This window comes from Asparagus officinalis, chromosome 9 (genome assembly GCF_001876935.1).
Source record: "Asparagus officinalis chromosome 9, Aspof.V1, whole genome shotgun sequence".
In the NCBI taxonomy this organism is placed as follows: Eukaryota; Viridiplantae; Streptophyta; class Magnoliopsida; order Asparagales; family Asparagaceae; genus Asparagus; species Asparagus officinalis.
In genome coordinates this window covers 2,050,331-2,064,167 of record NC_033802.1, presented here as the reverse complement: position 1 = coordinate 2,064,167, position 13,837 = coordinate 2,050,331, and the positions used below count along the sequence as shown (strand labels likewise).

Sequence of the window (13,837 nt, the reverse complement as noted above, 5' to 3'; positions counted from 1 at the left end):
TTTATTTCCTTTTTTCAACATTTTCTAAAAAAATATATTTAAAAAAGAAAAAATTTTAAATTTTTTTGTAATAATAATGTTTTTTCCATAATCAATATTTTTCTAAAAATAATAACATTTTTTTAGGAAATGATTCTTCAGAAATAGTTTTCTAAAAAACATTTTAAGAAAAAATAAATATTTTCCCAAATTTCAAAATATTTATAGGAAAAAATTTCTAAAAAATTAATTTTAAAAAATATTTTTATAAAATTATTTCAAATCATTAGTGAAGTTCTTATATTTTCAAAATGTTAAATAATAATTTTGAGGTTTTTATTATTTTTATTAATTTGAGTTAGTTACAACAAAGTTGTAATTACATCTTATGCTCAAAATGGCGTAAGTCAAAGACTGCAACTGGAGGGCAATTTACAACTGTAGTTGTAGTGAAACAAACACTTGGAGTTGGACAAAAATGATCAAGTCGCATGTGTTTTCGTGGAAAGCTGCATTCATCATTGATTTCATTAAACTTTAGTCGTTACAAGTGAATTCAAATAACGAAAATAAAAGATTACAACTTTCTTGAAAATAAACACAAGATCCGTTTATCGGTTCTTGCTTGCGTGGGTTCTTTGCCGGTGCCGGGGTTAATCCGTGGACGACCGCGAATCAGATCCGGTTGTAGGAAAATTCGGCAGAGCTTCGCCTTCGCCGAGGAAGTTTTCTGGTTTGAAGCGCTGAGATCGACAAAGCGAAATCAGGGCTCTTCTCGATATTAAGACCAAGTCTAATCTCAAGGAACGGACGTACGGGCTTCGGATCCTTCGAACGGCTTCTCCTTTGCGCCGAAGTTCACCAGGATCTCGTTGACCTTCGCTGAAATTTCGTGCTCCTTCACTCTTCAATCCAGCAGCACCTCGTCCTCTTGATAAAATTCCAGATCTCGAAAATGGAGGCATTTGGCTCGTATTTATAGGCCCCGGATGCGGTTATTTGGATGAGAACAAGTGATTTGGCTCTATCTTCAGTTAACAACAGCCTAACCACGTTTGGGGATGATATCAAGTCAGTTAGGAACCCCTGGAACAGATAAATCCTGTGAAAACAGCTTCAAAACCGTCAAAACACGTTTCGGGATCAGGACTGCGCGGCGCGGGTCAGACCGCGGGTCGGATGCAATCCGACCCGCACTTGCGCGGGTCGGATGCATCCGACCCGCACATGTGCGGGTCGATTGCATTCGGCCCGCGCTTGCGCGGGTCAGTTTGTTCCGTCCTGCGCTCACGTAGGTTTCCGACTTTTTTCTTTTCCTGTTCTCTTTCTTCCGAGACTTGTTCTCTTCGCGTATTTGGTTTGCTTTGTTGACTTGTATGCTTCGCCGCAAGACCGACCGTCGAACGCGCGTTGGTTAATATACGCGTGTTTGATCGATGCGCGCGGACTGATTGGCGTGCGCGCGTTGACCGACGCGCACGAGCTGGTTGACGTGCACACGAGTGGTTTGACGTGCACGCATTTGACCGACGTGCACGAGTTGGTTTGACGTGCACGCATTTGACCGACGTGTACGGGTCGAATGGCGTGTGTGCGCTGAGCGACGCGCGCGAGCTGATTAGGCGAATCTTCTTGACTCGTCAATTCATTGCTTCGAGTTTCGTACGTGCTCTCATAGACAATTTTAGACACCTACAGCATGCAACTACAGTTATGACCCCTTCAATTGCAACTTCCAATCACACCTTTATAGAAAGACTGTATTTAAAGTTTTTTTTCCATATTGTAACTCTAATTGAAGTCACAGTTTTTTCGTGGGTCAGGAAGTGTATACATATATTAGTGACAATAAATAATAAATTTGATTATTAAATTAAAATATATTTGGTTACGTAGAGTTACAGTAACTTGAAAGAATGTTCATAACGGATAGAAGACTCCTTATTACTTATTCAATTTTTAATTTTTTTTATCTTCATGAAAATGAGTGAACATTCAATTTGAAAATTTAATAGCTATTAGTGTTCCCTTGTGAAACATACAAATGAGAATACTTGCGTAGTATTTCGTCACAAGCAACTTAAAACAAACTAGAATTAAGTTCATGCGTTCTTAGGGTATTATTTACCGATGTATATCTATCACCAAATTGATAATATGATTTTATATATAACTATTTATAAAAACTCCGGTGATAACTCTTTTACTATTATATAGAGAGTGAATTTTTAAAATAGTTAACATGGTGATATTTGTGTGGTGTTTTCAAAGCACGATGGTGTTTTCCTCCAAAAGTATTTTCAAAACATCATAGTAAGTGTTTTTGTCAAAAATAGGTTGACCTTTTATAACATGAATATTAAACATACTATTCATATATTAAATATTAATTATAATATAATCTATTTTAATAAATATATTATAATGTTATATATATAATTACGTATTATAATATTATATATAAATAATAGATTATAATGTTATATATGGTACATATTTGTAATATATATTATATTACAATAAATATTATTTTCAAATATTGATGTATTTAATTATTTTTTATATAAATATATTAATATATTAACATTTATTAATAATAATGTATTAACATTTTCTTTTTATAATATAAACTAATATTATTATACTATGAGAATGTTGTTATTATTATTATATAATATTTGTTATAGTAATGTAATTTGTCATTAATAAGTTATTTACTTTATAATATATAATAATTATTATTTTATAATATAGTATATTATTATTTATTATATGATATATAGTTTTTGTTATATAATTCAATATTATATCATTATTATAGGATTATTTATTAATAATAAATTGTTATATATTGTTTTATTGAAATATGTTATTTTTATTTACTAATATTTTAATATATAATTATTTAAGCTATAATTATTATTTTTTATTAATTATATGTATTATTAACTAATGGTATTGAGCATATTGTTGGTATATTAAGAAACTAGTATAGTAATGTAATATATAGTAATATATTTATTTAATAATATCATATTATGTTATGTAACAAATGTAACATATTTCTATGTTATTATGATATTTTCATTAATATATTTAATTTATTATTATTTACTATTAATATAATATTTATAATAGTATTTAAAATGTAAAATATTAGATTATATTAACTATAATATTATGATAATTATTAATAAATAGTATTAGACATAGTATTGATGTATTTGGAAAATAATGTTATAGTGTAATATATTAAATTATAAAAGTTAATATTATATTATATTATGTAATTAACATATTATATTAAATATATTATTTATACACTATATTAGACATTATATTAATACCCTTAAAACTCAAAACCCAAAGTACAAACTTAAAAGCACTTTTTGGTGTTTTAAAATAAATATTGTGTTTTTAGCAAAAACACCATGAAAACACTAAAAACACAATGTATCCAAAAGCTATCTATAATAGAGCCAGAAAATATTTAATTTATGAAATTTCGGGGAGTTAGGTTCATCATTTGCAAGAAAAAAAAATGAACCCTATTTTCAAGGTTAAAAAATATTGCTTCAGTTTGAATAGTGGATAAACGGGAAAAATTACTGTAGCATATAAAGCATGTTTAAGATTCAAAAATTGCGCTATACATAAATAGTATTTATGGGGAAAAAATCATTACAACGCTAACAATATGGATGAGGCTAAAATTTTTACATGAATTACATGTGTAACTACGTTTGGTTTAATTATTACCTTTTACGTTTGTCATTCTTAAAAAAAAAAGAACTTTTCGATGTTATATGATATTCTAATGCAAGCTAATACCTACTAATAATTCTCAATCCCTACTTATAAGGGCCTGTTCGTTTGCCTTAAAAAATGGGAAATCAAAGAAATAGAAAACTATTTCTAAGAAAAATGGGTTTTTGAATTGTTTGGTTGGCTAAAAAAAGGAAATCAAAGAAATGGAGATGAGATGAGATGAGTTGTCACATTATTATTGGATGATGTGAGTGATTTTTTAAGAAAAATAGTTTTGTTGTTGTTCGGTTGGCGAAAAAAAATAAGGAAATGAATTATAAGAAACCTATTTCCTGTAGTTTTGTTGTTTTCTTTTGTTTGGTTCATTCTTAAAAATAAGAAATGAAATGAGATGAGATGAGTTGTCATTGTATTATTGGGTGATGTGAAGAAAGATTAAGAAAAGTATTTTCACAACTTTTTAGGATGAAAACTAATAAATGAAATGTTAATAAGATGAGGTGAATTGTTATAATATTTTATTCGATGATATGAGTGATTTGAAATGATGAAAAGAGATGAGTGATGATATGAGTGATTTGAAATGATGAAAAGAGATGAGTTGAGTGATGTTTGGATGAAAATAATATTTTATTAGATGTGATGGATGAGTTGTTAGATGAAAATAATATTTTATTAGATGTGGTGGATGAGTGGTTAGATGAAAATAATATTTTATTATATGATATGGATGAGTTGTTGGATGAAAATAATTTTTTATTGGATGTTGTGGGTGAGTTTTAGAGATGGAAATGGAAGAAATGAGTTATTTTGAGATTTTCACCTTTTCCATTTCCATTTCTTGTTTTTTAGGAAATAAACGAACAGGCCCTAAACTGAAAAGTTTGAAAACAACATTTTCTTTAGGGGCCTGTTTGGTTATTTCCCAAAAAATCGAAAAATGGAAATGAAAACTAAGAAATCTCAAAAAGTACAATTTCACACATTTCCATCCCTAAAACTCACCCACAACATCTAATAAAATATTATTTTTATCCAACAACTCATCCACCACATCTAATAAAATATTATTTTCATCCAACAACTCATCCATCACATCCACCACATCTAATAATATATTATTTTCATCAACAACATCACTCAACTCATCTCATCTCATATTTAAAAATCACTCACATCATACAATTATAAGATTGTGACAACTCATCTCATCTCATTAACATTTTATTTCTTTGTTTTCATCCCAAAAAGTTGTGAAAACACATTTCTTAATCTTGGATCACATCACCCAATAATACAATGACAACTCATCTCATCTCATTTCATTTCTTATTTTTAAGAATGAACCAAACAAATTTTTTTAAGAAATTGGTTTCTTATAATTCATTTCCTTATTTTTTTCGCCAACCAAACAACATCAAAACAAGTTTTCTTAAAAAATCACTCACATCATCCTATAATAAGGTGACAACTCATCTCTATTTCTTTGATTTCTTCTTTTTTTTAGCAAATCAAACACTCCCAAAACAATTCTTTGATTTAATAGTTTTCCATTTCTTTGATTTCCCTTTTTTTTGAGTTTTAGAGAGCAAGAAGAAGTGAAGAGCAATGGCGAGCGAGGAGGAGAGCGCAGTGAAAGAGCCCCTCGATCTCATCAGGCTCAGCCTCGACGAGCGCATCTACGTGAAGCTCCGGTCCGACCGAGAGCTTCGTGGAAAACTCCATGTAATTCCTCTTTCCTCTCTCTTTCTCTCTCTCTCTCTATCCTATTTAGGGTTTTGAACTTTGATTCGAGAGGGAGGGAAAAATTGAATTTTTAGGGTCTTCTGACTCATCATGGTCGGAATTGGTTGAGCATTAAGATAAGTGTTCAGATTTGACGTTTACAATTCAAAATTTTTAGGTTAAAATCATGTAAAGTTGATGATTTGAGAAGTTTCGTTCGTCGAGAATTATGTTTGAAGCACGATAAGGCATGGGAATGTAAACGCACTTTTGTTTAGCATTGTTGCTGGAAGTTAAGAGTAAATTAAGGGCTGAGGAGCACCAGAATTGTTATTTACTTGGTTTTTTTTCAAGGAGAAATTAGTCAGCTTTCCTTTTTCCATATATAAGGCTGTTAATGGAGAGGATACAAGTAGATCTATTGTCATGTTGACAATGTGGAGGTGAATTGCGTAAGGGTAGAAAGGCATGATATTGTTAGGATTGACGTCGATATCCTAGTTAATATGTGGCAAAAGAAATTGAATTCAAATCCTCAATATTGATTAGTACTTATACATATAAAACCAGTTAAATAATTCACATCTGTAAAGGTTAAAGTATACTGACATTCTAGTTAATATGCGCTAGTATATGTTTGGTCATCTCGATATTCCGTGCAATTAAGCAAATATATATTTTCTTATCCTTATTTTAAAAGGTCAGTTGTTTGATAGCCATTTTTTTTCAAAGACAAGGATACAAAATTCAATGGGATCGAATTATCTGTTTTCGTTGTCATCTACTTGTATTAGTTGGTGTTTCCATGTATTGATGGATCAGTGTATTTTGGACATGTCAAAGTAATATCATTTTGACGTGGCTCACTTAGGCTGTGTTTGGTTTGAGGTAAAGTGAAAGAAAAGAAAATGAAATGGAAAAGAAAAATAAAGGAAAATAAAAATAAAAAGAAATAATATTTTTTTAATGTTTGGTTAGGAAGAAACTTGTAGAAAGAAATTTGAAGGAAACTAAATAAAAATAAGATAAAAAACCATTTACTTACCCTTATACATAAAAATTATACTAGACCCCCATGAACTTTCAGCCTTCTGCAATAAACCCCTATGACCTTTCAAAATCACACCAAACTCCCATGAAAATTTTGAAATCACAGAAAACTCCTAAAACTTTTTGAGTTTTGTAGATAACCCCCATAAATTAGAACCAAAAAACAACATAAAGAGGTGTTTTGAACGTCATGGGGGGTTTCTGCAAAAGATATTGGGCATTTAGTGTGATTATGAAAATTCATGGGGGTTTACTATAAAGCACTGAAAGTTTATGGGTGTTCAGTGTAATTTACCATAATATATCCTATAAGGCTATAAAGAGAGTTATGTACATGATTTTTTTTGCACATGTGTATAGTGTACTTAAACCTACATAAATGCTCTAGTTGGGCCCATGAAGGTGAATATAATGGCTTTAGCCCTTATGGGGCCCACACTCAATCAATGGAGGATGTTTGTTCTCGACGCAGTGGATAGCGGCATTGAGATAAAATGAGATCGCAGGAGTTGTGGTCGGCCGGCCCCAACAAGATTTTCCTCAACTTTCACTAGCTTCAGAGGAAGAAACTGAGAACAAAAATTCAGAGCCTTATTTTCTTCTTTGATTCTTATTTTCATTTTCTTTTTATCTTTCCATCAAACCAAACGATGCAAATCTATTTTCTTTTCTTTTCCATCATTTTCAGTCAAACCAAACAGGGCCTTAAGAAATGCTTTATTGCATTTGTTCCAATTTGTCTATCACAGATTCATAATTCATTGGACTAACTGTATGTAGTCAGTTGACCAATACGAGATAGTTATAGTTATTTGCAATCTAAAGCAGCAAGCTACCAATAAATTGGTCAGAGAGTTGATATTTACATTGCCTAGATGGTCTGTCGGTGGCTATTACAACCTGATTCATTGTTCACGTTCTTTTGCTAATTCAATCAAGTATAGTTCCTCAAAAATTACTTCAAACTAGGAAAAATGTTTTCCTAAAGAAGAAATATGGCAATATTTATCGTGAGGAACCACATTCATCTATGAGGCACTAATAGTCCAACATACCAATTGAGATTATGTTCCCCAGCTTATTTCATTGACGATATCTATATATTTCATGTCAAAGCTATTGAGATACAGTTAGATAACATTTTCTCACAAGAAGAGTTCATTTATGCGTGTAGCCTCTTCCTGTATTATATAATCTATTTTCATTAGACATTGATACCCACTTCTCTTTTTCCAGTCTCTTAAGATAAGCGTTTTAGAGGGATCTTTTTTCTTTTTCTTTTCTTTTGTGTGTGTGTGTGTAAAGTCAGTATCATTTTGGTTTGTTCGTTGGATGTAGGCTGCAATAGTCCCTGCAAATACCCGTCACATTGTTACTTGCTTTATTTATGTTTTGGGTATGAATAATTTGTAAACGAGCCATTGGCATGTTGTTCACTCTTCAGTTTGTACTTGTATGTATTGATTTTGCCCCTTCTGCTTTCAGGCTTACGATCAGCATTTAAATATGATACTTGGAGATGTAGAAGAAATTATAACAACGGTAGAGATTGATGATGAAACATATGAAGAAATAGTTCGGGTAAACAAGCTTTACTTTCAGTACCTTATTTTTACATAAGTTTGGATGAAGTTTGTGAAGCTTCAATGATTATTTCGTAGTGTTATGCCTCGCTTCTTTTCCTTTATGAACAAGATTCTGCAAATTTTATCTCTTTATCTGGTATGGCTACTATTAATGATGCTTATCATTGCTTTTGTCTCTATATCAATGACTGGAAGAAAAGATTCAGCTGTTACATATTATCATTTTAATAGACAGATCTTAAGCCATTGGAACAAAAAATAATATTAATATGCGACAGTATGTAAGTCTTTTCCTGCAAATTATCCTTCAATGAAGCCAATTTAATTTTATGTATCGAATATAGGTTAAAATACATATGATTCCTTGATCTTTAATGTTTGGTTCTAATTCTCTACTAAATAAGCTCATTAAGGTATCCTGTTTAAGACTAACATCTCATATGAGCGCAAGTTGCATAATCTAGAAGGTCTTTTAGTTTTGACAGAATACATTACATTTTATAAAGACCTTTTGACTAAAGGTTTAAGCTAGCATAAGGATGTTTTGACAAATCTTTCAATGTGGATTTACAAGTTTATAAATATCGTTAAGGTTTGATGAATAAACCTGTAGCTTCTCAGTACCAGTTAGGAAACTTCCATTCTCTAGAGCCATCTTATTGTAGTTTCAGAAGTGGATTAGCAGGATTAGCAACATGTATTATTTTCTAAGGGAAAATAATCAGCGTGCATACTAATGGTTTGTTGAATTGCAGCGATCCATGTTCCTTTTGGTTCTTTTGATTGAATCAAGAAATTGAGTTATGGAAAGCTCTTTTGACGTTGGTTTTTGTATGTTGTCTAGATTGGTGACAATGTATTGCAGCATTTCCTATACTTAATTTTTTGATTTAGACTCCTTACTGGCATGTGCCTTCGTATTTATTACGTTTGAATGCTCAATTGGTGTTTGATCCTTATCGGCATGCATTGTGCATGACCTTAAAGGACGACCTTATCAAGTCCTTTGAATTAACTTGAGCATCTCTCACATTTCCTTCGTGCTTGTGATGGGACTGCCATGAGAAACACTCTAGAGCTATCATTTCGTTACTAGAAGTTTATTAGCTATCGATTGTTATCAACTTAATAAATGACATCTGACTATTGTTTCTTTCTTTCTTTCCTTTTTCAGACCACTAGGCGAACCGTCCCATTTCTTTTTGTCAGAGGAGACGGTGTGATCCTGGTTTCACCGCCTCTGAGGACAGCCTGAGAGCTTGTTGTGGCACTAGCTAGTGGTCAGCTGACAAGGGTTTAGATATAATCTTGTACCGTGTTAATGTATTGTCTCTTCTTTTACAGACACATTTGCGAATGAGTTTCTTTAGCCTCTTTAAGGAATTAATATCGTTCTTTCGCCCTAATTTTTGAAGGGATTACTGCTGCTTCATAATCGTTGTAATGGATATGGTAATATGAGACTAGCTCAATTTGATTTTGTTAGTTCGTTTAAAATGTTGGTTGTTACGGGTCCGGTAGAATTCTTGCCCCGTTATGCTCTTCAGTATTCTAGGCAGTGTAAGGTCTGCAGCCTAGCTCTCTTTGAGCTGCTCTCCCTTTAGTATGGATGCAGTGTGCTGTTTTGAAAATTTTGAGAGCAAAACGATGGTGCTGCGTAGCTGAGTTCTTTCGTGTATTTTGTCTCACAGAAGAACTCGATAGATAATATTGGATATCGTCGGTGACAAGACGATCAGTCTCCTTGCAGGCCACTTGTTTCCTCACAAGAATGAACACATTTTGACAGGTGTAAAAGGACTTGGTATTTACTACAAAGCTCTGTGGAATACAATTGCTCTTGTAAATTGCAGCTGTAATAATGATTTTTTCCCCAAAAATCATTACTTGCAAATCAAACAGGCTCTCTGCAATGTATACTGCCTGTGTCTACATTGATGAGAAGCAAATTAAAAACACAACATCATAGATATTAGCATCTTAGAGTATGACAAGAGAAAGATTAGAACTCAAGAATGCGCTACTGATAAGCTCAAGCCAGCAAGCGATTTTTGCAGAGAAACAACATCCATCTGATTAATGCGCCTCATCTACTAATATACATAAATCACCTACATAAACTTTTTTTTTTCCTGGTTTTTCGCTGAGTCTGTATATAATTTTTGGTCACTGTAACACAAGCAGCATAGAGATCATTCAAGGGGCTTGATTGGAGCCTGAAGCGAGGTGTAGCTCAGTGTACACATCCCAACACCAGAACTGGACATACAATAATGAACTGCAGAAACGCCTCAGAAAATTACGGAATCAAGATCTTCTTTCTGCAGCAACTTGTTAATTCAGCATTTAGAGGATCACTTTGACATCTACAAGTTATTTAATTGGGAACGCGGGAACCGTCAATAAGAGATTTCAATAGGAGGAGCAATCAAAATCACCTGAAACAATGTCAATGTGTAAAACATCAGCATAAAACATTTATTCACATGTCAATGTGTAAAATATCAGCAGAAACTATGTTCTAGTCCTTCCACTCTTATTTCTCCATGACAATCCATCTAAAACCTAAACAATTGTATATTACTCATCATTGTTAGTGTAAGTAAATTCGTAAAAAATTCAGGCATAAAAATAAACTACTGACAATAAAAGAAATAATAACCATAATAATGAGTTGAAGAAAATCATCATCATCACAAGACGTTTATTCACATGTCAACATGTAAAATATCAGCAAAAACTATGTTCTAGTCCACCCTTAGTTCTCCATCACAATCCATCTAAACTTAAAACAATTGTATATAACTCTTCATGGTTAGTATTAGTATATTCGTAAAAAAATTCTAAGCAAGTCATTTTTCATGTCATTAGGAGACAAACACCAAGACAGACTAAACAACAACAAAGAAGTATCTACTAAAGCAGAAAGACATTGCATGGTGGCCTAATGCATTACCAGGGAAAATCTCCAAAGTAATTCCAATATTATCAACATGTTCTACATAAGTGCTAAAAGAACTTATCAAACCATGAATAGTGCAGAGCATCTGATAATATTTAGTTTCCACCAAATGCAAAATGATTACTGACATTAAAACCCCCAATGCTGAAACGACAACAACAGCAACAGCAACAATTACTACATAACAATATGTAAACTATAAGCAACAAATTATGCTCCCTCCCTTTAACCTGTCTCTCTTCTATGGTTAACTTATCTTAATAAACTTCAACAATTGCATAAAAGCCTTTATAGTTGAGCATGTTTGTGAAATTAAACAAAATTCAGACTGAACATTTTTCTTGTCATTAGGGGTCAACCAAGACAAGAGACTGAACTGGAAAGTTTTACAAAATGGTTATCAAAGCAGTATGACATTCAGTTGGTCACCTATAACATTATCAGAAGGAAGAAGGGCAATTCCAATTTTATCGTATAGATCTTACACATCTGCTAACTAGGTTTTTGTGAAAGCATGGATGTCAGGTTCTACAGATAGCGTACTAAACTAAAGAAAATGTAATCTCATTTAAGATATAAATGACAATTACCTCTTGATGTTAAGCATGTCCTTAGCCTCACTCTGTTCCTCTATCAACATATCACTTGTATACTTGTTCAACAACTCCATCTTCTTCTTCTCTAACACCATCCTCTCAATCTCCTTGTCATCTGGCAGAGGAACATGAACCACAAACTCTTCTTTCCTCTCCTTCTCCTCCCTCTCCCTCTCCAGAGCTCTCTCCTCCTCAACCACATCCTCAACACCCTCAAACAAAATCTCCTTAATCGCGGGCCCCACACTCACGACTTCCCCACTCTTAACTGCCTTTCTAGCTTCTTTCCTAATCTCTTCCATCTTTTTCCATTCTTCAACCGCTCTCTTCCTCATCTCTGCCTCTGCTGGCCCCTCCAACTTCTCCAAGATACCATCCTCATCATCCCTATACCCATAATAACTTGCATTGATTCTCTTGTAGATATCGTATCTTGATCTTCTTTTCTTGATCTCAGGTGGTTTCTCGAAGAGCTCTTTAACACCGGGTAATTTCTTTGCGGCTCCAAAGTACCGGTAACCTGCATTTCACAATAATTTCCGATTACCCAAAAATATTCACTCCAATAACATCTTATAAGTTGAACAGCTGCAAATAATTCTTCCTTGATCGAATTTATGAACAAGTAGAAAAAGTTTACAGACATCAATAAATTTTCATGAATTGATCCTGAAAACACATAAACTATCATTTAGTGATCACTTCTTATCTCTAGTTGCAATTAGCTATTACCATATTTCACGTGCTTGTTTCTACCAAGCATTGGTGGATCTAGAAAAATTTTCTTGGAGGAGCGGACGACAAGTATCTATTTATCTAGAAATAAAAATATAATATATAAAACCATAACACCTAATGGGAATGCAAGTCAGTACACTTTGTTAGCTTCATGTATAATATGTAATGTGATAGATAAACATAAGTGAGTAATTTCGCTAATAATTTACTTAAATATGCTAAATTCAATTGGGTTGCTAATTATTTAGTGACTATACAAATAAGGACCAGGGTGCAAATATTCAAAAGTTTTTTTTTTGTTGCATTTTTTAAAAGAGGGATCACAAATTGAAGAATGAAAGCTAAAAATTCAAATTGTTAGGGGTGCAACTGCACCCCTAACCTACAACAAAGGTACGCCTCTGCTACCAAGCAACTACAGCTCCCATAACAATTCCAATTTCTATCAATTTGTTTAGTCATTAAGTACTTAAGATTTGCCAGTTCTTCGGTAAGAAAACTCTTGCACTATTCAAGCTATCACTCAAAAGTGGTGTTTCATCTGAAACCTCACTTTCTTTTTTCGTTAACATGGATTTGTCTCAAAACAGATAACCAGCAGAAATCTACCTATTTCAAATCTAGCTATTTCAAGTATTATAATCAAAACCATACAAATATGAACACGGATCAGTTTCGCAATGCTTCACATTGTTGCCACAACTACTGTATTACAAATATTGAACGATAGTTTAGGAACAGATAGTGCGCCAGATGTAACCAAAACACATAAATATTATATAATTGCCATGTCTTTCTTCGAGTTGCAAGTAGTAATCAATTTGTTTCTATCAAGCAACTTCAATAACCATAAAAGTTCCACCAACTTCAAGCTAATTTGTTTTGTCAAGCATCTATGATTTGCTACTTCATCTTCTGTAAGTTGTTTTTATGTGATATTCAGCTATCATTCAAGGCAACAACCAACAATAATCCAGACTAAACCATTTCAAGTAAAGAAACTAAGAGCAAATCAATCAAAATCAATAAATATAATAACCTGGACCCCGTCCGCTAGGGTTTGGGACATCAATAATATTCCCCTCGAGATCCGTCATCTTCGCCGAGTGCCTCATGTAATTGTGACCCCCAAGCTCAACGATCCTCCTCTCCCAGTGAACTCTTTCTCTCAGCAGCTTGTTAATCTCATCGTTGAGATCTCGGAGCCGGTGCTCTCCCAGCCCCTCGTTCTGGATCTCGGCGACCTTGACCCCGATCTCGCGTAGAATCTCGCTCCGCCATTTGTCGGCGTCGGCGAGGTCTCGGCACTCGGAGGCGAGGTAAGGGCGTCGCTCTTTCGGTTTCTTCTTCTCCTCGCTCTTCATCGTTATGAAGCGATTGAGCATCGACTGCGCCTTCTCCTCGTTTCGCGCCATCTCGAATCGCTGGTGTGA

General features: G+C 33.3%; 2 protein-coding genes across 2 annotated transcripts; one reads left to right on the top strand and one right to left on the bottom strand.

Annotated features, from left to right (window-relative positions):
* Positions 5,332-9,593, top strand: LOC109823792 (sm-like protein LSM3B). Its single transcript, XM_020390168.1, has 3 exons — positions 5,332-5,472; positions 8,008-8,103; positions 9,283-9,593. The coding sequence occupies exons 1-3, from the start codon at positions 5,356-5,358 to the stop codon at positions 9,361-9,363; spliced, it is 294 nt and encodes a 97-aa protein (XP_020245757.1). The 5' UTR covers positions 5,332-5,355; the 3' UTR covers positions 9,364-9,593.
* On the bottom strand, positions 10,017-13,831 carry LOC109823791 (pre-mRNA-splicing factor ISY1 homolog). The gene is made up of 3 exons (XM_020390167.1): positions 13,444-13,831; positions 11,661-12,186; positions 10,017-10,546 (listed from the first exon to the last, which is right to left on the bottom strand). Exons 1-3 carry the CDS (start codon positions 13,817-13,819, stop codon positions 10,543-10,545), a joined length of 906 nt encoding a protein of 301 aa, XP_020245756.1. The 5' UTR covers positions 13,820-13,831; the 3' UTR covers positions 10,017-10,542.

What these genes read in the sequence shown, in the direction of transcription:
- LOC109823792 (XM_020390168.1), top strand. Translation starts at nt 5,356, where the DNA reads ATGGCGAGCGAGGAGGAGAGCGCAGTGAAAGAGCCCCTCGATCTCATC. An exon ending in AGCTTCGTGGAAAACTCCAT is followed by an intron (nt 5,473 to 8,007) that starts GTAATTCCTCTT and finishes TTCTGCTTTCAG; the next exon opens with GCTTACGATCAGCATTTAAA. An exon ending in CATATGAAGAAATAGTTCGG is followed by an intron (nt 8,104 to 9,282) that starts GTAAACAAGCTT and finishes TTCCTTTTTCAG; the next exon opens with ACCACTAGGCGAACCGTCCC.
- LOC109823791 (XM_020390167.1), bottom strand. Translation starts at nt 13,819, where the DNA reads ATGGCGCGAAACGAGGAGAAGGCGCAGTCGATGCTCAATCGCTTCATA. An exon ending in CCCTAGCGGACGGGGTCCAG is followed by an intron (nt 12,187 to 13,443) that starts GTTATTATATTT and finishes TGTGAAATGCAG; the next exon opens with GTTACCGGTACTTTGGAGCC.